Source organism: Myotis brandtii, unplaced genomic scaffold, assembly GCF_000412655.1.
Source record: "Myotis brandtii unplaced genomic scaffold, ASM41265v1 scaffold793, whole genome shotgun sequence".
In the NCBI taxonomy this organism is placed as follows: Eukaryota; Metazoa; Chordata; class Mammalia; order Chiroptera; family Vespertilionidae; genus Myotis; species Myotis brandtii.
In genome coordinates, this window is record NW_005371193.1 from 790,140 (window position 1) to 811,683 (window position 21,544).

At 47.5% G+C, this 21,544-nt stretch overlaps 2 protein-coding genes across 2 annotated transcripts in view; one reads left to right on the top strand and one right to left on the bottom strand.

The window, feature by feature from the left end:
• Positions 1–606: 606 nt before the first annotated feature.
• PROX2 (prospero homeobox 2) lies at positions 607–11,024 on the bottom strand. Its single transcript, XM_005883607.2, has 4 exons — positions 9,810–11,024; positions 5,845–5,952; positions 4,265–4,459; positions 607–2,883 (listed from the first exon to the last, which is right to left on the bottom strand). The coding sequence occupies exons 1-4, from the start codon at positions 11,022–11,024 to the stop codon at positions 2,647–2,649; spliced, it is 1,755 nt and encodes a 584-aa protein (XP_005883669.1). The 3' UTR covers positions 607–2,646.
• A 3,535-nt stretch (positions 11,025–14,559) lies between these two features.
• Positions 14,560–21,544, top strand: part of DLST (dihydrolipoamide S-succinyltransferase (E2 component of 2-oxo-glutarate complex)) — a gene marked incomplete at its 5' end in the record, with an annotated part of 32,421 nt that continues 25,436 nt past the window's right edge. Inside the window, one exon of the mRNA XM_014531166.1 lies at positions 14,560–14,572. Within this exon, the coding sequence (XP_014386652.1) occupies positions 14,560–14,572 (13 nt within the window). The remainder of the gene's footprint in view (positions 14,573–21,544) is intronic.

The window sequence follows — 21,544 nt, forward strand, 5'->3', positions numbered from 1 at the left end:
GGTCTAATTAAGCAAGTTTATTCTATATCTATAAAAGGCTAAGTTGACTTGTGCATTCACGATACATATAAAGCTCTCACTGGCACCAATCGCATGCCTGTGTTTCCATCTGTCATTGTCGATTGTGAATTTTGTTGACACTTCTATTATAGAGAAAGGGCGAATAGCGATATTAAAATATTTCTTCTAATTAATTTCTTTTCAATGTGCACAACTTCGTGCACCGGGCCACTAGTGTTTGAAATAAGGATCCTAATAAACCTTTTCCTGCATGGAATGTCACTTAACTGCCTGCTTTTAATTAATAACTGGGCATTAACTCCTAAATAGTGTCATCATCATAAAACACAGTCCAGGCCCCACTGCTCACCATTGAAGTATTAGACAATTATGCAGTATTCGACCAGACTCTGAATATGTCTAATTTGGGAGAGAATGATGCCCACATATATCTTAATGGAAAGAATGACCAGACCTTGGCAATGTAATGGCTGCTAAAAGAACAATAACCAGCTCAGCTTACACTCAGAATGCGTTCCCAGCAGAAAAAGAGATATACTTGGTAGAAACAGAAAAATATAATGAAACAGACTTCTGTTGGCAGAGCATATATATTTATACATTCTTCTGTGTTTAGCTCAGTGGTTCGAAAACAGTTCCTGGAAAGACTGCAGGACACAAATGTTTTCCATTTGAGTTTGTACATTTCACCTAATTGGTCCCTGGGACAAGGTTCACTGCTCCGGAGGTGGCTTGGCTCAGTCTTTAACAAACACAGTAATGAATTTCAGGTTTGGGACAGAAAATGGCTGCTCCATATCAGACAATCATGAGAACTTGGAATTGTTTCCCACGAAACTCTTAAATAGCCATGCAAGATCACTCTGAGTAGTGGGCTCTTCTGTCTCCACACACATAACTGAGTTACTTGCTCTGGGTACTCGGGGCTTGCCTACTTTTAAAAGCTAGATTTGGCAGATTCTTTCACTTTTGTAAAGGGAACATTGTGGGCGAAAATAGGGCAAAGGTGATCTGAGTGCAACTGGACATATTGAAGGTCACTTCAGAATAACCTTAAAGCGAGAAGATTCGTTTGGGCGGAGCATGCTTGTTTTGTTTTTCCTCTCAGCTGTTTGAAGTAAATGAAAATGCAGAAGAAAGTCATCTTTCATACATTTTCATGCTGACACATCTAGCAATAGTTAGGGATTTTATCTCATCTGATCCAGCCCACCCGAAAAGTCAAGGAAGTGGGTAATTGAATATGAAAACTTGCTTTATGTCGATGGGAAAGAAGGCAGCTAAAGTCACAGACACCCCTTAATCAGAGCCCGGGCTGTGTGCCCTCACCCCAGCCTGCACACCTCGGGCAGAGTTTCCAAACACTTGATTCTGACTCTCTTAGAAGACAGACACAGTTATTCGACCTGGCAGATGACTTGCCTATATCCTCAGAGTGAGTCACAATTTGCATTGGGCCAGCAGGAAAATAGTAAAATAAATGTTGGTTCCATGAATTCCTTTATCTGTGGAAGATGGACCATGGGCTGTAATTTCCCTATGGAGTGGGGGAATTGCCATTTCTCTGTGTGATGCTGTTTGTCCCAGTTGTGCCACTCATCGTCTGTGAGGTGTGCACAGGCTGTGCCAGTCTCCTGTCTGGGCCTCCATTTCCTCCTTCCTGATCGAAGCAGGGTGGGTGGGATGACCTCCTAGGGCCCTTCCTAGCTTTTGCATTCTGGAGTGCAGCTTCTGCACATAGGAGGTGAGGGCATCAATTGGTCAACTACAGACAACTTGGGTTGTCCAGTGGATAAACCCTTCAGCAGGCAAATGTGAACGAACAGCAACATTCAAGTCCGGCAGGAAGTTTGTGTTGGGCTTGCTGGAATGATCGGAGGACATTCTGGGTGGGGAAGCACTCCTAAGTGTGGGCAGGGCTTGTCGGGTGGCAGTGCCCCCTCCGTGCGGGTGCTCCCTGGAGGTGGCCTGCTGAAGATCATGACGGGCAGCGTGAGGTGCTCAGGAGACAATCTGGCACCCGAAGGTCTCGGGTTATTCCACACGTCTGACTATCCCTACCGACCCCAACGCCCTGGCCTTGTACGTTGGCGAGTTATGTCACTTCTAAAACGTCTGTTTGGTTACTTTTTTAAAAAAAAATGAAGATAATATCTTCTTTTTGGTGTAAAAAGCTTAAGATAATGTATTTTCAAGTGTCTAGCAACTAGGTGGAGCTTGACCAATAGGTAACTAAAACCAACAATTTGTAAAAAACAATAACAACCAAACCAACTAAGATAACCTTATGTGAAAGCCACGGGGGGAAACACTAACGTGTAGTGAGTAACAGTTCACAGAGTATTTATTTACAGATGCAGAGTTTACCTGCAAGGTCCCAGGGTCACAATACTTGGAAATAGTAGATTGGGGATTTAAGTCCTCTGATTCCAAAACACTGTTGTGTTCCTTTTACAATATGCTACCAACACACCATTACACTTGGTTGATCTATATTATAGTTAAGGTCAAACTTTGGTGATTCGGGAAAAGAAAATAAATGATCAGAAATGGTAATAGTTCCTGTTTGGGGTGGGGTGGGGGAGGTCTGTCCTTAGGCCCCTTTTATATCACCACAGCGGCCATTTAAGACAAACCCAGGAAACCCTGGCCAGCTGCTCCTCGCTCTGTGGGATCTTCGTTCCGAAGCAGCTCCTGGGGATAGCTGGGAGATTTGAATATCTCTGGGATGTCACTGTCCAGCTTGGAAATAATTTTATAAATGGGTTTCTTCCAGGAAGGATCTGAGTCTTTCCCTGCGGAGACAGCCCTGAAGAACTCCTGTAACGTCAAGCTGGCGACTTCCAAGAAGCAATCCGGGACCTGCATTCCCAACGAGACACACAAGAAAGAGAAGACATGAGGCTGGGAAGCCCTGGAGCCCTACAACTTCACTGCCTGGCGCTCCTGTTCCCGGGGCGGCTGATAAGAGCATCTCTGCTGTACTGGGCCCTGATTCTTGCAGCCGTAGGAATCCCCTGCTCCCTCATCGACTACAAACCTTAAAAGGCTGTACCAATGAGACAGCCCTGGGAGAAAGCCTATTAAGGACAGTCCCTTGGTAGCAGGAGCTGATTCCACTCATGGGAGACATTCTTAAAGTGGGAAACTCTGACTCTGATTGACCTGAAACCTGTAGTTCAAAAGAGGTGTTTAGCATTCTTTTCCTTAGTGCGCACCATGGGAAAGAGTGCCCCCAAGTTTATGACTGTTGTACCTCATCCCACCACATTTAGAGGCTGGACCCATAGGCCTTGGAATCATTTCTGCTTCCAAAATCAACCATGAGGTTGAGGGGGCTAAAGAATCTGTTCCAGGACCGCACTCCAACTGGCACCCACCGGTCCTCCCAACCCAGCCTGGCCCGGGCTTGCCACACTGCATGCCAAGCGACCACCCCACCTGGGGAGATGCAGCAGCACTGCCTGCCCCACACATCCTGACCCCACACGCCTCAGGCGGTACAGTCCGTTTTACCCACAGGTCAGCTCAGTTGCAAACATGTTCGGATGGAGCACCTGACCAGCACATGCCAGCGAGTCTTCCCTTTCCCGGAGGTATCAACACACTGCTCATTGTGATCAGTCAAGTGAGAAGTCAGAAGAGGCGAGTGGGCTGGGTGACCAGACACAGCTGGCACCTGCAGAGCAAGACGCCAGGCGCGCAGAGCTGTCGGCTGCACGCAGGGAAACGCGTGTCCGGAGGCGGAGTTCTCTTAGGCCACTTGCTCTCCCTTTACTGATGCCTTACCTCTAAGGTGCTACCACAGGACTAAGAAGCTTGAATATTGTTTGTTCATTATTTCCAGAAAGGATTTGAGATGACTTGCCATGGAAGGCCCACAGAGAAAACGGTTCAAGTGAGAATAAAGATAAGAACCAAATGATGGACAGAAACTGTTGTAAAGAAAACTTGGGCCAAGCCTAGGTGCTGCAACTGAGCCCAGCATTTAGTCCTGGGCCTCCTGTGAGTTGATAATCACGGAGGATTAAGCCTAAAGTGGCATAACACCTGGCAGACCTCTGCTTATTCAGTTTGCAGCACCCACCTGTTGCCTAAGAGGAGCTATGGAGGCTATAATCTTTGCAGATGGGACAGAGGTTAGCCCAGGCTGCCCTGGCTCTCAATGATGTAAAGACAGACACACAGAAGGGGATCTTTTCTAAAAATCCAACCTCATGGGACCCCAGGTACATGGTCTTACCTCAAAGTCATTTCCCTTGTTATAGTGCATATTAAGAGCTCGAAAAAGTTCTGAGTCGCGGAGAATCACGAGCATTTTGGGATTTGTGACGCCATCTGAAATTGCCTGCCGGGCAGATTTCTCCATTTGGATGTAATAGAACTCTCGGAAGTTGCTGAACCACTTGATCATCTGGGAGGTGATGCAGCGGTTGAACTGCACAAGCAACAAGGTCCATCAGTCAGCCATTTACCACCAGGTGCTCAGGGGTAGAACTGTCAGCATCCAGTTCAACAGCAGATTAATCAGAATGGCTTCAGCCAACATGGAAAGGGCCTCCTTTGAAAAAGAAGCCATGGCCCTAGCCCTGTGGTCGGCAAACTGTGGCTCTCGAGCCACATGCGGCTCTTTGGCCCCTTGAGTGTGGCTCCTCCACAAAATACCACATGCGGGTGCGCACGTACAGTGCGATTGAAACTTCGTGGCCCATGCGCAGAAGTCAGTATTTTGTGGAAGAGCCACACTCGAGGGGCCAAAGAGCCGCATGTGGCTCTCGAGCCGCAGTTTTCTGAGCCGCAGTGTGCCGACCACTGCCCTAGCCGGTTTGACTCAGTGGATAGAGCAAAGGGTCCCAGGTTCGATTCCAGTTAAAAGCATGTACCTTGGTTGCAGGCTCCTCGGGCCTTGGCCCTGGTTGGAGGCAACCAATCGATGTGTTTCTCTCACATCGATGTTTCTCTCTGTCCTTCCCACCCCTCTTCCACTCTCCCTAAAAAAATAATAATTAAAAAAAAAATCAATGGAAAAATTTCCTTGGGTGAGGATTAACAAAAAAAGAAGTAGCAGTAGCAGCAGCCATGGCTATTTTCTAAGCCTATTCAGTCATGTACAGAAAAAATCTGGATTAGTTGTAGTGCCCACTAGAAAAAAAATGTTTTTTGATGTCCTGGATTTATGAAGGTTTTTCACCCATGAAAAGCTTGCCATGTGACTTTGGGAATGTCCAGGGTCAAAGCCAGTTTGGTACCAGCTTCTGCTGTGCCTGGGCCAATTGTATGGCAGCCCCAGAGCCTTCTGCCAGGTAAGGGGCCAAGGGAAGAAGTGAGTGTGCAGATCAGAGAGCAGTTTATCAGCAACTTGGAGTTGCAGAATGAGTGGAAATCAGAGCTTGGTGTAGGGATCAACCAAGCAACAGAACATGAGGGAAAGACATGGGAAAGGCAAAGGAATGACATAGATACAAAGTATTAGCCCTAACCCAACACCCAAGGAAACAGAGGCCCTTAGACACTCTATGGCAGTGGTTCTCAACCTTCCTAATGCCGCGACCCTTTAATACAGTTCCTCATGTTGTGGTGACCCCCAATTTCATTGTTACAAATTGAACATAATTAAAGCATAGTGATTAATCACAAAAACAATATGTAATTGTATATGTGTTTTCCGATGGTCTTAGGCGACCCCTGTGAAAGGGTCGTTCGACCCCCAAAGGGGTCGTGACCCACAGGTTGAGAACCGCTGGATTATAAGGTGATGGGAATGGTCTATATCAGTGCCACTCGGGAGTTGTGAGTAGCTGACACTCAGTAGGATGACTTTACCTGGACGTCGGGGAAATACGCCTTCAGGAGGTTGGAGCTGGGGTAGCGTGTGAAGAAAAACATTAGTTTGGCCTTCTTCAAGTGACCAGGATTTAGACCCTCCTGGATGTATCCCCGGGTCAAGGAAAATGAACACCAGTTTATCAAATAATGTCATCAAATTATCCAAACAGTGAATTAGTTGTCCTGTTTCTTATGGTTTTTGTTTTTATTTTGGTTGAATCATGTATTTGCTCCATTTCTGTGTCTCTGGCAAGTCTGACCCAGTAAGCTTTTTCTTCCCGGGTGCTGAATACCATATATGACAGCACAGTTGCAGAATTTAAAAACCACCTTGACATGTAAAAGTTCTGTGGCATAAATAAGTTTGTTGTACTTTGCATGTGCTTTCAGAATAGGATGGGAAGAGATGGCAGCTCTTTCCCAGATAAACCATTTGAAAACCCCAAGATTTCCTTTCCCTTCTGCCTCAGTTTCCTCATCTGTAAAATGAGAAGAGTCAACTCGATGGTCCCATTCTCACTCTCATAATTGCCTTTGCAGTGTTTAAGCCAACAAGCGTCTAACCAGACAGTAGCAGGTCACTGTTGACTTTGCCTCAAGGAACTTGAGCTGCTGCTCTGCACCTGCTCTCGGTCTGCCTGGAAGAACGTCCCTCCTCCTTCCTGTCTCAGCTCAGCTGCTTCCTCCTCGGGGAAACCTCTCCTTGTCCATTTACTGTCCTTACCCTGGGCTACCCAGGCTCTTTGCACATTCCTCGGTTGTAGCAATGACCTTATTGGAATTTTCACTGCATGTTTGTCTCCCTGTTTAGACTGTGAGCTCCTCAGGGGGCAAGGACCTTATATTTTCATCTTTGTATTCCACGTGCCTAGCCCAGTGCTAGGAACATAGTAGGTGCTCAATAAATGTTTGTTAGATAAAGGAATGAGTGAATGATTAAATGGTCAACCTTAATCCATGCACAACTAGGGAAACTGTCTTCCAACCCATACCTCAGTCCTTCCCCGTTAACAAGAGCAGGGAGCTGTGATATGACTGCCTAGCACCAGAGTGGGAGGGAAACGAAGTGTTTTACACAGGAATACTAAGCATTGCCGGGGACAGTCCCAGGACTGGGTGAGAAGCTTTACACAGAGGACCTGGGAGCTCTCGGGTCCGGGAGCTAGAGCTTTAAGACTCCTCAGTAGGATATACCAGTGTAGCCAAAGGAAACCAACTGATTAGAGTTCTAGCTGGCCTGGCACTCAGGCTGCTTCCTGAAGCCCTTTGCTCCCTGCCTCATTGGCACTTCTTATTCTTCTCATAGGTTCACACATGCTGTGGAAAGAATCCTGGACTTGGGAGTCCAAAGACCCAGTTTCAGATACTGATTTTGCCACCAACTAGCTGTGTGAGTTTGGGCAAGTCACTTACCTTCTCTGGGCCATTTCTAAATGTAGAATGCAGTGGTGACAGCTTGGCAGTCAGATCCTGGGTCTGAGTCCTGGCTCTGCACGTGTCTGTCTTGTGACTTTGGGCAAGTTTACTTTTCTGCCCCACTCTCAGATACCGGGTCTAACTGTAGTGCCCACTAGAATGCTTGGGGCCCACAACCTCTCATCTGAAACACTGGCCAAATGGAGGCCAGATTTCAGAATTCTGTTCCTTCATGCAGGTCATCTGGTCTGTGTACCATATGTTAGTTAACCCCACAGCAGAGGCTGTGGCAGCCGTCTGTAATCCAATACATTAATATTTCCACAGCCAAATGGATGACTATTTACACTAAGTGGGATGATCTGTAAGTAACTTCCAATCAGTGCAGGCCAGGTTTGCCCCCAAAAACAAAGCTCCCATCAGCCTTAGAGAAAAGAAATCATAGGGATTTTCAGAGCTTTTCGAGTTTCAGAATGCAGCTCAGCAGTAGTGGACTCGTACATGGGAAATGCTAGCAGCAGTGCCTGCCACAGAGAAAGTGCACAGCAAATGCTATTAGCTGCTAATCATACCTGCTTCACCTATTTCAGGGGGATGTCGTGAATGTGAAAGTTCTTTTAAAGGTTAGAGTTATCTTGCTCTTAAGTGGCTTTTATGACCCACGGGAGTAAATCTCTAATGCTGGAATGTGGGAATATTTGGGGGTTCAGGATGCTGCCTGGGGGCTCCAAAGCATTCCAAAGGTAGCCAAGTACCTCACCTGTGCAGCCAGGCCCAGCACATGGGCCCTGAAGCTCTCTGAGCCCAATCCTCATTTCACAGGGCAGGGCAGGCACACAGTAGGTGCTGGGAAAGATCAGCATGCCCCTCCCAAGGGAAGCACAGCAGAGAATCTTTGGAGACTGAGTTCTTGAGTTTCTTCCACCGTTGCCTGACCTTCACAGGGAGTCTTAACCAGACAGGTAGCCTTTCTCGCACAGGGTGATCGCCTAACAAGAAAGTCTGTCTATGCTGATATCTCTGTAGCTCCAAGGTCCCCTGCTGCCTGCATTGGTTTTATTGTTGCTACTGCCTGCCTGGAAAGCACCCGGCAGCACCCAGCTTTGGGGTTTTCCCAATATCTGTGACCAGCAGGGGGCGCGCATAGCATTCAGGACACAAGAGCCAGCCCTGGTGTGGCAATGAGCCGGTCCCACCCCATCCTGCCGCCCTTACTACAGCTTGCCAGACTGTTCACACCACAGGCACATTGACCTCTGGACACTCGATTCAGGGCCGCCCTTGAGAAGCAGCAGCGTGAGCTCAGCTCACTTTAAAAAGGCAACACCCCAAAATGTGTTGTCAGGAACTTAAGTGCTACAAGATACTTGTTGGTCACATGAGTTTGGGACTGCATACATTCCCCTCTTAGAGCTTCACATTGGACTTCAGCATGTTAAAGGTTCTGAGAAGTCCCGCAGCAAAGACACTAACCCAGTATTTACTGAAACTACTTTTTTCCCCCTAAGTCAGCAACTGTTAATATCCGGAGAGAGCTGTACTCTGGGAAACACTATTTAAGGGAGGAGTGCTCTCTTCAGCAGCACATATACTTAAATCAGAATGATACAGAGAAGATTAGCATGGCCCCTGCGCAAGGATGACACGCAAATTTGTGAAGCGTTCCATATTTAAGGAGAGGGAGAGGGAGAGGGAGAGGGAGAGAGGGAGAGGTGGGAGAGAGGGAGAGGTGGGAGAGGGAGAAGAGGTGGGAGAGGGAGGAGAGCCTGCCTAAAGGTGGCAAAGCTGATGCAAAAGGTCCAGACCCCTGCACACCAGCCTGGCCCCTCAGCCTTCCTCAGGGGTCTCCTCTCCCTCCACATGCCCAACCCCACTTTAGTCCTCTCAGCTGCAGCTGAGAAGCTGTTCCTTACACTGAGGGCTCCTCCCCCCTCCCAGTTGCCTCAGGTCTAGTCCCTGAGGAAAATGTCTCCTTCCCCATCTGGCTCAGAAGTGTCTGGGCCCTCAGATCTTCCTCATGAATTATCTAGACCAGCAGTCGCCAACCGATGGTCCCAAAGGTTGGCGAGCACGGATCTGGACAGTGCAGGCTTTTTGCCTGGAGAGCCAGGAGGCCGGGGGAGCCAAGCCTCAGGTGAGGTCATTCCTTTGACCCTTTCTGCTGAGGTGTGTAGGCAGCTGACAACCAAAGTATGGAGTTCTTCCTTCCATAGGGCACTTACCATATTTTGGAAGCCCATTTGAGTTTAAAAACAAAATCCTTTCAGACCCAAAGCCATTAAGTGAGTAGTGGTAGAATCTGATTCACCAGGGAGAATGAAGCGTCCCTCCCAGCAGGCTTAAACCCCGGAGTGTGGGCACCACTTTCTCGGGAACCGAATAGCGGTGAGCCACAGGGGAGGAGGCCCAGAAGCAGCGTTCAGAAGACCATCAAGAAAGCAAAGCCCCCCCTATGCCATGCAGTTCTCTGCCCCCACCTCCCCGCCTTCCAGGGTTCGCTTCTCCGGGCTGTCACCGGGAGAACGTGCCCTTCTGGTAAAGGATATGTGGACTGAAGGGAACGGGAGCACCTCGGCGGCAGCCTGCAGGCCCCCCTGCTCCATCTTCACGGGGGGAAGAAAGGGCAGCTTCTCCAGACAGGTGGGAGCCAAGGGCACGGGGTGCTGCTGGCTCAACACCGACGGTCGCAGTCTGACAGCTCCCCAAGGTCGCAGGCCAGACTCCGGGGAGGAGTGACTTTGGGAAGATGCGCCCTGGGGGAGACGGCCGCTCCAGTGACCAGGGGGTCCATGGCCCAGGAGCTGACCAAGAATCTGACTTTCCTGCATGCGGGAAGGCACGGTCATGGCACAGTTTGTTGGGGGGGCCTGGCAGGGTTTGGAGGTCATTCTTGGGGAGACAGGGTATCTAGGAGAGTCTAGAGGCTTGGCCAGTGATGAGTTTCCCAGTGGGCACCCAGCCTGGGGTTGGGCCCCCCTGGGCAAGGCGGCCAGCGGGAGGGGGTTTTCACAGGCACCTCCCTCAGGTGAAGTCTCGCTTCTGCCCCCTGGCACCAGCCCCTGGAAGCTTCGGCCCAGCTGAGTCAGGTGGCCTGGCGGGTCCAGCAGTACCTTTTGCAACACTGAGTCCACGGCCTGGGACACTGCCCCCGTCAGTTCTTTCCTCAGGATCTCCAGCAAAGCTCGTGTCCCAGAAGGAAGGAACCTGGCTTCCTCTGGCTGCTGATCAACCTCAGCCACCCTGTGTTCGTCCACCCCAGGGAGGTCCCCACTGGAACCCTGGTGGCGGCCACTGTCCATAGCCCCGGGCCGCCCACAGCCATCCCTCTGCTTGGCACTCCCAGGGCCGGGCGCCGAGTCCCGGGGCTCGGCCTGCAGGATGTGCTCCTGCAGTCGTCTCAGCTGTTGCTTCAGCAGGCGAAGCTGTTCTCTCACGCGAGGGCCCCCCTTCCTGCTGCCCTGGCTCCCGGCAGGGCCTGGTTTCAGGGGGGGTTGCTGCATGGGAAGGTCCTGCTTCCTCTTCCGCTCCCGGGCCTTCTCTGGGCAGCTGGGGCCGTCCCTGGCTCGGGCACCGCCGAGCACCAGAGGGTTAGGGGAGAGGCACATGCCTCGGATGATGGTCTCCACGCGGGCCCTCTTTGCCTGGATGTGCTCATCCCAAAACCAGTCCGGGTCCGTGAGGCTGGGATTGGGGACCTGGTTCCAGGGAAAGGAGGTGCTTCTGCCCTGCTCACGGGGCGATGGACTGCTCCTCCCTTCCATACAGGGTTCTGCTGGCTGGGGACAGGCCCGGGATGGCGCAGGAAGCAAGCCAGCGTTCGGATCCATCCCCTGCTCCACACTCACTTGCTCGGAGGCTGTGGGCTTGGTTGAAGCTCCCTGAGGGAATCTCTTCTCCTAAGGTCCTCAGCTGGAGGTGCAGCCCAATGAGCCGGGTCGAGGATTCAGCCTCTGGGATACTGGGGCTTCGGAACCTCCCGGGCTGACTCTGAAATGAAAGACAGGAAGAACGCGGTACATGTGACGTTCAGCAGTGCTTTTCGAACTTGAATGTGTGCACAGGTCGCCTGGGGACCCTGTCAGAATGCGGATGCTGATTCCCAGGCCTGCGTGGGGCGGGGACCGCGTCTCTCACCAGCCCCCAGCCGCTGTGGTGCTGCCGGTTTGGGCCCACACTTTGAGGATTCCCAAGAGTGAGTGGTCCTCCAGGGAGGAAGTTGTGCCAGGGCATAGCAATAACACAAGAATGGCAATAAAAAAAACGATGACGGCTAACGGCATAACTGACATGATGCCAAAACCTTCACATCCATCACCTGATTTAATTATCATAACTCCCTGAGGATGTGGTCATTCCTACTTTACAGGTAAGGAAACCGGCTCGAGAGGTTACGAAGTTACATGGTGAAGTCATACGGCTAGTGAGTGGCAGGCTGGAGTCCAAACAAGATCTGTCCGACTCAGAGTAACTTTCTTAGTGACTACCTGCAACAGAGTCATCTGGCACTTGTTAAAAACAGCAAATTCAGGAGCCAGTTCTGCTAAATCAGAGTCCCTCAGTGTTGGGGCAGGGAACCTGCCTTTGAAACAAATCAAAAAATTGAGAGCCAGCTGCACCGCTCCTGGAAGAACCAGGTGATGCGTTCATTTGCATGCGCTCGACATTGAACAGCTATTTCGTATGAAGCACCTCCCATGCCTCAGGCCTCTGGGCACTTGGAGAGACAGTGGTGAACAAGAGCCACAGAGTTTGCTCTCACAGAGCTGGCTGTCTAGCAGGGGAGAGAGAATAAACAGTTTATTTTCAGGTCCTGAGATTTGTTGAGAAAAAGCACAATAGGGATTGGAAATGAAGGCATGGGGGAAAGGAGGGAGCTATTGTAGGAAAGGCTGCCTTAGGCTGTTTTATTCCCACAAAGTTTCAAGATACACTCGCTTTAACCTGGAGGCTGCTGATAGCAGGTCTGAGGCACTTCGAGTTTACGAAACATTTGCACATGTTACCTCATTGCACCTCACACCGAACTTGGGAGTCAGTGTAATTCTCCCAGCCGAGAGTGGCTCTCAGTTCCAAATCTTTTGATTCCAAATCTTTTGCGCAACCACACTTCAGCTACCTCCCTGCAGGTGAAAGGATTTTTCTGTCTGTTGAGCAGATTCCTCCCTTCCTAGAGGAGGTAAATGATTCTCCCCCCTCTATAAACTTCCCCTCTCCTTTGTTCCTCTTGCGCAAATGCTGTCAGGAGAGTTTGCTTTCTTCTTTCCACCTTCGTCCTAATGCTTCCTTGGAATTCTCTACCTCAGGCAAATCTCAGCTCTTCTGTGGCCAGTAAGTCTCCCTTCTGTAGCCAGTGGGTCCTCGTCAGTAGACATGGCCATGGCCTCTACCTGCAGCCTCCTGGCGCCTAGCAGAGACCCCAACACAAGCTCCCTGGGAGCAGTGTCACTCCACGCTCCGGGGCAGAGGCGGGAGGTGGTGAAGCTGCAGTGCCACCGTGGGGAACAGGCCGCTGGAAGAAGGCCAGGTTCTAGGGTCAGAATTACCAGGAGGTTGTTGCTTTGAGTAAGACATTTGTAAATTACAAACAGAAAAACAGGTGACTTGAGCCTGGCCTGTGTGGCTTTGTTGGTTGAGTATCATCTAATGAACCAGAAAGTTGTGGGTTCAATTCCTGATCAGGGCACACGCCCAGGTTGCAGTCGGGGTGCGTATGGGAGGCAATCAATAGATGTTTCTCTCTCTCCCTCTCCCTCTCTCTCTAAATCAATAAAAATGTATTTTAAAATAATTTTTAAAAATAACTTGACAAATTAATATAACTTAAAGAAATTATTATTGCCAAGTTTAATCTAACATCTTTGGAGTCACTACCCTCAACACTCACCTATGTTTTTTATAAATTTATTTTAAATTACAGTTGACGTACAATATTATTTTAGTTTCAGGTATACAACACCCTGATAAGTTTAGTGCCCTCTGACACCATACATAGTTATTACAATATTGACTATATTCCCTAAGTGGTACTTTACATTCCCATGACTGATTTTATTTTTTTTTAATATTTTATTGATTTTTTACAGAGAAGAAGGGAGAGGGATAGAGAGCCAGAAACATCGATGAGAGAGATGGATCAGCTGCCTCTTGCACGCCCCCCACTGGGGATGTGCCCACAACCAAGGTACATGCCCTTGACCGGAATCGAACCCGGGACCCTTCAGTCCGCAGGCCGACGCTCTATCCACTGAGCCAAACCGGTTCGGCCCATGACTGATTTTATAACTGGCAATTTTTACTTCTTAATTCCTTTCACCTTTTTCACTCATCCCCCCAGTCCTTCTCCCATCTGGCGACCAACAACACTCACTTACGTTGAGCTGTCCTGGGCTTTGTGCTCCCCGAGCAGAGCATCCAAACTCATTCGTGCCTCATGTCTTTGCACTTACTCTTCCCTAGGCCTGGAAGGCCTTTCTCCCACTTTCCCCCCGGATAAACCCTGACTCCTCTTCTAAAACTCAACTGCAATGTCACCACCTCTCTAACGTGATCACATGTCTTCCCCTTTAGACTGTGAGCTCCCTCTGTGTCTCCAAGTAGTGCCTGGCTGCCAATAGCCACCCAATAGATGTTTGCTGACTCCGTTGAATTAATGGTTCTGTATGCGCTTCATTTATTAGTAAACTGACTTCTCATATTAGAGGTACTTTATTTCAGATTCATGTAGCACCTACATGGAACAAAGTCAATACAGAGAGAGAGGGAGGAAGAGAGAGAGACCACACATGTGCAAGAGAGAGCATAGACCCACACACTTTGCCAGATCTCCCTTGTGGGCATTTAAGGTAGGGTTTCTGAGGTCCCATGTAGTCTGTGTGCTCCAGAAGCCAGAACTTCTAGGGACTCGTTGTGTTTCATGAAGTAACAATCAGCAGGAATGTCTCGAGGCCAGAATCTGGAAATGCAGCCAGACTCCACTGCGGTCGGGCACCCAGAGATGTCTGTGCCCATCTTAGTAGGACTATCATGGCAACTCTGCATCTGGGCTGAGAAACAGGAAACCTCTGTGCTGGGGGCAGCGTGCTGCCCAAAGCCCTTCATCTGGGTGTGGCGTGAAGCAGCACTGCTCTCTGTTTGAAAATTAACTAGCAGCGCTCTCCTATCCACTGATAAAAGGAGCAATTGCCACAGCCCTTTAAAAATAGCTTTCCTGCTCTTCTTAGATTATGAAAGTAATATGGGATCGTTTTACTTTGCAAATACAGAAATGTATGAAGAGCAAAAGAAAGACGCCTATAATGCACCTTCCAGAAAAAAACCACAGAAAACATTTTGGTGTTCATTTTCTTCCAGACTTCTTTCTCTGTGTGCAGATAAATTTACATAATTTCTCATAACTATATGAATTGTAAAAGCCAAAAAAATTGAATTATAGATACATAGTTCTATAGCTTCACTTTTTCCTCTTTCATGTCAATGAAAATCAATCTACATCATCATTGTGAAAGCTGATGAGATTGCATTGCATGGATGTACCCTAATTGATTAAATAAAGTCCCTTTGATAGATTTGTTCCTGTGTGTTCACTATTATAGCAGTAGAGGCAGCATAGCATGAAGATTGAGAGTGTGGGCCTCTGAGTCAGGTTGCCTAGACTTGATTCCTTAGGGACACTTACTAGCTTTGTGGCCTCTCTGTACCTCAGCGTTCTCATCAATAAAATGGGAATAACCATAATACCTACCATATCACAGGGTTTCTGTGAGGAGCCCATGAGTTAACATATGTTAGGTTTTTAGAATAGTTCTTGGCACCTAGTAAATGGCTGATAACTGTTAGCTGTTCTTACGAGTAAGAGTCATATTGAGAGGAACACTTCTCTATCTACCTCTGTGGGAAGGTAGATCCTATCATTTCCTTAGGATTTCTTTCTAGAAGAGGAAATTCTGAGTCAAAGACTAGGCAGGTGTTAAACATTTTGTTTGTTGCCCAAATGCCCTCCAGAAATGTACCAACTGTTTGGGAGTGAGGATGAGGGACTGATGAAGAACTTTCCATTATTACTCTGCATATTTCTGTATTAATTGCATTTTTAGAAGAATGTTTTCATGCCCTAGCTGGTTTGGCTCAGCAGATAGAGCATCAGCCCACAGACTGAAGGGTCCTGGATTGATTCTGGACAAGGGCACATATTTTGGTTGCAGGCTCAATCCCCAGCCCTGGTTGGGCTGTGTGCAGGAGGCAACCAATCGATGTGTCTTTCTCACATCGATGTTTCTCTCTCTCTGTTTCCCCTCTCCCTTCCACTCTAAAAATTCAGTGAAAAAATATCCTCAGGTGAGGATTAGCAACAACAAAAAAAGAATGTTTTCATGCATTATTTGTATATATACTTTTAAATGGCCTATTTGTTCTCTTACCAACATATCTATAAAAGAACACATATACCCTCATCTTCATCAACATTGGGCATTGTCAATCTTTTAAGTCTTTGCCATTATGAGTGTTATCTCATTACTTGTATTTCTTTGATTCTCAGTAGTCTTGCTCACTTTTCATATATTTTTGGGAAATATTTATGTGGTATACATTATAAAGCAAATATCTTTATACCATTTGAGTTAATAATTCTACATCTAAGAAATAAAGTCAAGAAAATAGGCAATAACCACAGATTTATGTCAAAAATGATTATCCCAGTATTATTTATAAGAGTAGAGATTGGTGAAATAATTATAAAGTATGTATCATGTATAAGAGACTGTATTAAGCAGCCATTATTTTTAAATCATATTTAAGAAGAGCTTATAGAATATTTTATAATAAGTGGGGTGGGAGAAATAAAAAAGATGAGAAAGAAATACATTAAAATGTAAGCAATAGTTCTTTATGGATGATGGAACCATAGGTAACTTCGTTTCTCTACTTCTTTTTCTTTTCTTTTTTTTTCCTTTTAACCCTTTATTGTTGAAAGTATTACATAGGTCCTCCTTTCCCCCTATTAACCTCTCCCAGCCCTCCCCCTTTCTCCTCCCTTCCCAGGCCCTCACCACCCCATTGTCTTCTCTACTTTTTTTCTGTATTTTCCATATTTTCTATGGGTATATTTTTACTTTTCAAATTTTAAAAAAGGCAACCTTTGCCTTTAGTAATTAGAAACTTGCACTTGAGGGAGAAGCTGTGCACGTGTGGAGGAAATCTCTGTACATTCTGCTCAATTTTGCAGGGAACCTAAAACTGCTCTAAAAAATGAAGTCTGTTAAACAAACAAAGCTTGCATTTTCTCTCACTGAGTCTTTCCCAAATATATATATACATATATATTGCTGGGCACCAGACATCAAAAGCCCCACTGGAGAAGCAAATTTTGCTACAAACATGAGCACAGAACACTGGGCTCATGAGATTTCTGTGAAGAGGTTACATAGGATTTTACAGCTACAGAGTGTGACATGAGGGAGGGTGAATGTTAAGTAACAGACGTAAGAAAGAAGCCGTGTGTCGTCTCCTTTCAGCTGATGTGTTAGAAGAAAAGACAGGCAGCGTCTGCAAGATTATCATCGCACAGATCACGGCTAACCTGGGAGCCCTCCTCCCTGGGCCTCTGCGCCCCTCTGTGGTCTCCCCGAGACCTCCCAAGCTCTGCTCAAAGGGGTAGAGGGAGGGGTTCTCGCAGGCCAGCTGAGACCACATTTAGGGGACTGCCAACGCCTCTGATACATTTCAGCAGGGCCACCAGGGAACCAATCAATAAAGCAAGGCGGGCTACGGGGGTCCTTCGGTAAGAGGCACCAAGGGAAGCCCAAGAGGTGCTAACTCTTTCTCATCACACATTGATGCTCACTCCAGATGTGTACCAGGAGGGCTATCGTGACTTCCTGATAGAGTTCCTGCCACGTTTTTGTTGGGAACATTTTGTGTTTCTCTTCATTTCCTAGACTTAGTTGGATTCCAATTGCACCAGCCTTGTGCCTAGTAGATAACCACCCACAATATTGTTAGGAAAATGCCTTCTCCTGAATCAACCTCTCCTCTGCAGAGGCAACAGCAGCTAAGGGCCCACCATGGGCCCATCATAATAGTGATCACTTAATCACACATTTATATCCAAACACACGTTTGTCTGACACACACACACACACACACACACACACACACACACACACAGTATTCCTGGGCCATCAAGTACTTCCCTCTCGTCCTTACCAGGCTCAGCAAACTTTAGCTGCCAATGTAACACTTGTTCAGTAGCACATCTCAGGGTCAGGCAGTATTTTTATGCTTGACTCAGATGTTTTCATAGACAACCTCATCTCTGTCTCATTCCTTCAGATGGGGCCACTGGGAGGGGTCCTGCATCACCCCCGCATGGACCATCCATCGCTGGCCCAGCCCTGAGAGCTCCCTGCCCCACTGACTGCTGGTGGAAATGGGGAGAGGAGGTCAGACTGACGGCTCAGGCCACACAGTCCTGACCACCGACAGACATACAATCAAGTCAGAAGCCATTATGGTCGGCGTCCCTGGAGCCTATGGATTTAGCTTTTTTTATTTTTATTTTTTAAATTTCTCTATTGATTAAGTTATTACATATGTGTTGTCCCTGGAGCCTATGAACTGCTGAACCATCTACCTACCAGGTGTCGGACCTACGTAGGATGCACTAGCTTTATGTGGCCTTATGCAAGTTAACTTCGCCTCTTTCCCGTTTCTTCCTCTGTAAAATGGGGTTGATAACAGTGCTGTCTCCTAGGGTTGTAGTGAGGATCACATGTAATAACACATGCCCAGTGCCTGCACTGTCCAGCCCTGATAATAGTAACTTCTGGAAGGCCCCACAGCCCCGAACGTTTGTGCTGGAAGGGACTTAGGGATGACCTGGTACAATGAGCAGTTTCCAAACTTTTAGATGTCAACCATTGATAAAATAAAATAATGGGACCAGCTGCAGAATAGCTAACATTTTATTTGCAGATAAGAGCACAAAAAATAAGCATACAAAAGACTACAATTTACTATCATTTCTGTTTCGTAAAAGAAAAGTATCTTAACCACCATGTTTAAAAAAGAATGAAGGGCATAAATAAATTTAGGTTTGTAAAAAAAACCCCATACCTTGTCTATTGTGAAAACCAATGAAAACATCACGAACCAGTGTTAGGGAACCTCGATCTTCATGCCTTGACCTTGCTCTATGGATGAGGCAAACCAAGCCCAGAGAGATGAAGTGACATGCCGCAGATCACACACAGTGGCTGTGATGGCTTACCGCTCTCTAGGAAAACACCCCTGGATGTCAGAGATCCTTCCATGGGGCCGTGAGGTAAGACAGGTGCCCTGGGCTGTGAGGCAAGAGGTCTGAACTCTAACCCCAGCCATTTGCCCTCAAGCCTCTGCCTTTTCCACTTTGCTAAAATAGGGATGATAATCGCTCCCTCACGCAAGGCAGGTGTGAGCACCTAATGAAAGAAGAGTTTCAAAAGTGCTCGGGGACTTCGGAGTGCGAGGTCTCTGTGGCTGTAGTTCACTTGAAAGTATATCGGCCAACAAAAACAGATGGAGCAAATACAGCAATAGATCAACCATTGTTAAACCTAGATGATGGGTACGTAGACACTGCCAGTCTCTCCGCTTTTATTTAAACATCTTAACAATAAACATTCCATCGTTTTTAAAAGTGCTCGGGCAAGGTAAAGGGAAGGGATAGTGTTACTCACGGAGAAGATGCTTTCGGGTTGGTCTGAGTCCTGGGCTCTGCGGCCAGGTGGGGCCCACCACCCCAGGAGATGGAGCGGTCCACCCTTCACCAGGCTTGGGCTCACGGAGCCATGGTCAGGAAGTGATTTTGGTTTCCCTGCTTCCTCCCCAGTCAGGCCTGGTGCCTGTGGCTGGGTGAGGGAAGTCTTCTGCCCCTTCTCAGTGCAAGGCGCGGTCTGACAGCCCCAGCCCTGCTACAGCCATGGGCACTGGGGACAGTGGGGGCTGCCTAGCACAGCCAACCGGTGTGGGGGGCTTATGAATATGCAGATAGAGGCCACAGCTGGTTGGCTGACCCCCTGCCATGTTCCACCCTCCACTTCAACTCATGCCCAGAAAAGTCAGCTAATAGAGGACCCTCCTGACATGCCATCTCTTCTGTCCTTGCCTACAGACCTGCCGAGCCCCTTGAAAATCTGGGGATTGAATTATTCAGCGTCTTCCATTGCACTGGCCTCCAACAGGGAGCTCCTGGCTGCTGCTTCCAAATCCCCCAGCGAGGCAGCTCCAAAGTGAACTTCTTCCTCCCTGTATCCTCCCGAGGATGCTGAAATCAGCCCAGCACCGAAATATGGCGTCTCAGCTCTGCAGGAAAGAGAGGCCCTGTGGCTTGTTCCTCCTGCAGAGGTTCAAACCCTGGTGGGGAGGCTGTTTGCTGGGCCCACAGCCCCCATCTGTGGCAGAGCTGGGGAGAACTCACGGGCCAGATCACCTGCACCTGAACATCATTTGAATTCTGCCATCTTCTCCTCCTTCCAGTTGGGAAGGGGAGTGAGTGTCGTGAAATACAGCAATCAAACTCAATGAACTTCAGCTCAACTTAACATGGATAAATCCTCAAAACGTAATGTTGGGTGAAGAAGAAGGTCACAGAATGATACAGGCACTGTGATTCCATTTGTTTTACATTTTAAAATAGGCCAAACAATGTCTAGGTCTTCACTGAGTATTCACCTATCATTATTTTTAATTTAAAACTGAATGGAGAGATAGATAGATGGAATCTACGTGTCATGCATCATACGAAGCGTATCGTCTCTATTTATGGAGCCCAGAAATGGAAGGATAGGTTATAGCCCCATCTGCCATTGGTCAATAATATTCACAAATATATAAGCGAGGCTGTGAGTTCAGACCACACATACGAATATTGCGGGATTTCAGGTAAGGGAAAAGAGTGCTGCCCTGACCAGTTTGGCTCAGTGGATAGAGTGTTGGCCTGCGGACTGAAGGGTCCCAGGTTCGATTCCGGTCAAGGGCAAGTATCTTGGTTGCAGGCACATCCCCAGTAGGGGGTGTGCATGAGGCAGCTGATCGATGTTTCTCTCTCATTGATGTTTCTAACTCTCTATCCCTCTCCCTTCCTCTCTGTAAAAAATCAATAAAAAAATACATATTTTTAAAAAAAGAGTGCTGTGCGTATTTTCTTTTTAAATCTTCACCTAAGGATATGTTTTCCATTGAGTCTAGAGCAGTGATGGCGAACCTTTTGAGCTCGGCGTGCCAGCATTTTGAAAAACCCTAACTCTGGTGCCGTGTCACATATAGAAACCTTTTTATATTTGCAACCATAGTAAAACAAAGACTTATAGTTTTGATATTTATTTTATTTATTTTATTTTAAATGCCATTTAACAAAGAAAAATCAACCAAAAAAATGAGTTCGCATGTCACCTCTGACACGCGTGTCATAGGTTCGCCATCACTGGTCTAGAGAAAGGAGAGGGAGAGAAACATTGATGTGAAAGACAAATGTGTGGGTTGCGTCCCATATGTGCCCTGACTGAGGATCAAACCTGCAATCTGGGTATGTGCCCTGACCAGGGATCAAGCCCCTGATCCTTCGGTGCACGGGACGGTGCTCTAACCACTGAGCCATTCCACCCAGGGTGCTGTACGTATTATTTAAGGCGAGCTGACACTCTGTGGTGTTTTTCATTAACTGAGCCATTATTAACCTTCCTAGAAACAAACATTTTTCTTATATAACTTGAAAGTACACACGTCTTTTCCTCAATTGAAAAAATCAGCAAAACTGAGTATAGTTTAGGACACGTGCATATTGAAACTACAAAGTGAGGGGGTGGTTAAAACATAATTCAGTGCAGCAGTGGTTAACTTTGGGAGGATCAGCAAGGAGGGCCACACAGGGCTTTTCCATTCCTTACGATGGGTGGTGAGTGTGGATATGAAGCATCCATCTTATATAAAAACTGCTGTTTGAAATTTTAGCCCTGCTATTTTTGCTCCTGTAAATGCTTGCTTGCTTAAATAATAAGGAAAATAAGACTACTCTCATTCCAGAGAAGCCATAAACCTTCCCCAGATGAAGTTATCAGTGCTGGCACCAGGCCAGGCCTTTGGTTGAGGTCTCAAAGCCCCAGCACATAGGGCTCCTTAAGAACTTGCAAAGGGGAACTGAAACCCCATATTTGGGAGACAAAGAAGGTAAAAAGATATAAATAGGGAAACTTCCTCCATGTTGGGGCCCAGAATTTGAAATACAGTTTTCTGGCCTGTGTGTAGT

What these genes read in the sequence shown, in the direction of transcription:
- PROX2 (XM_005883607.2), bottom strand. Translation starts at nt 11,024, where the DNA reads ATGGAAGGGAGGAGCAGTCCATCGCCCCGTGAGCAGGGCAGAAGCACC. An exon ending in CGTATTTCCCCGACGTCCAG is followed by an intron (nt 4,460 to 5,844) that starts GTAAAGTCATCC and finishes TTGCTTGTGCAG; the next exon opens with TTCAACCGCTGCATCACCTC. An exon ending in ACAAGGGAAATGACTTTGAG is followed by an intron (nt 2,884 to 4,264) that starts GTAAGACCATGT and finishes TTGGGAATGCAG; the next exon opens with GTCCCGGATTGCTTCTTGGA.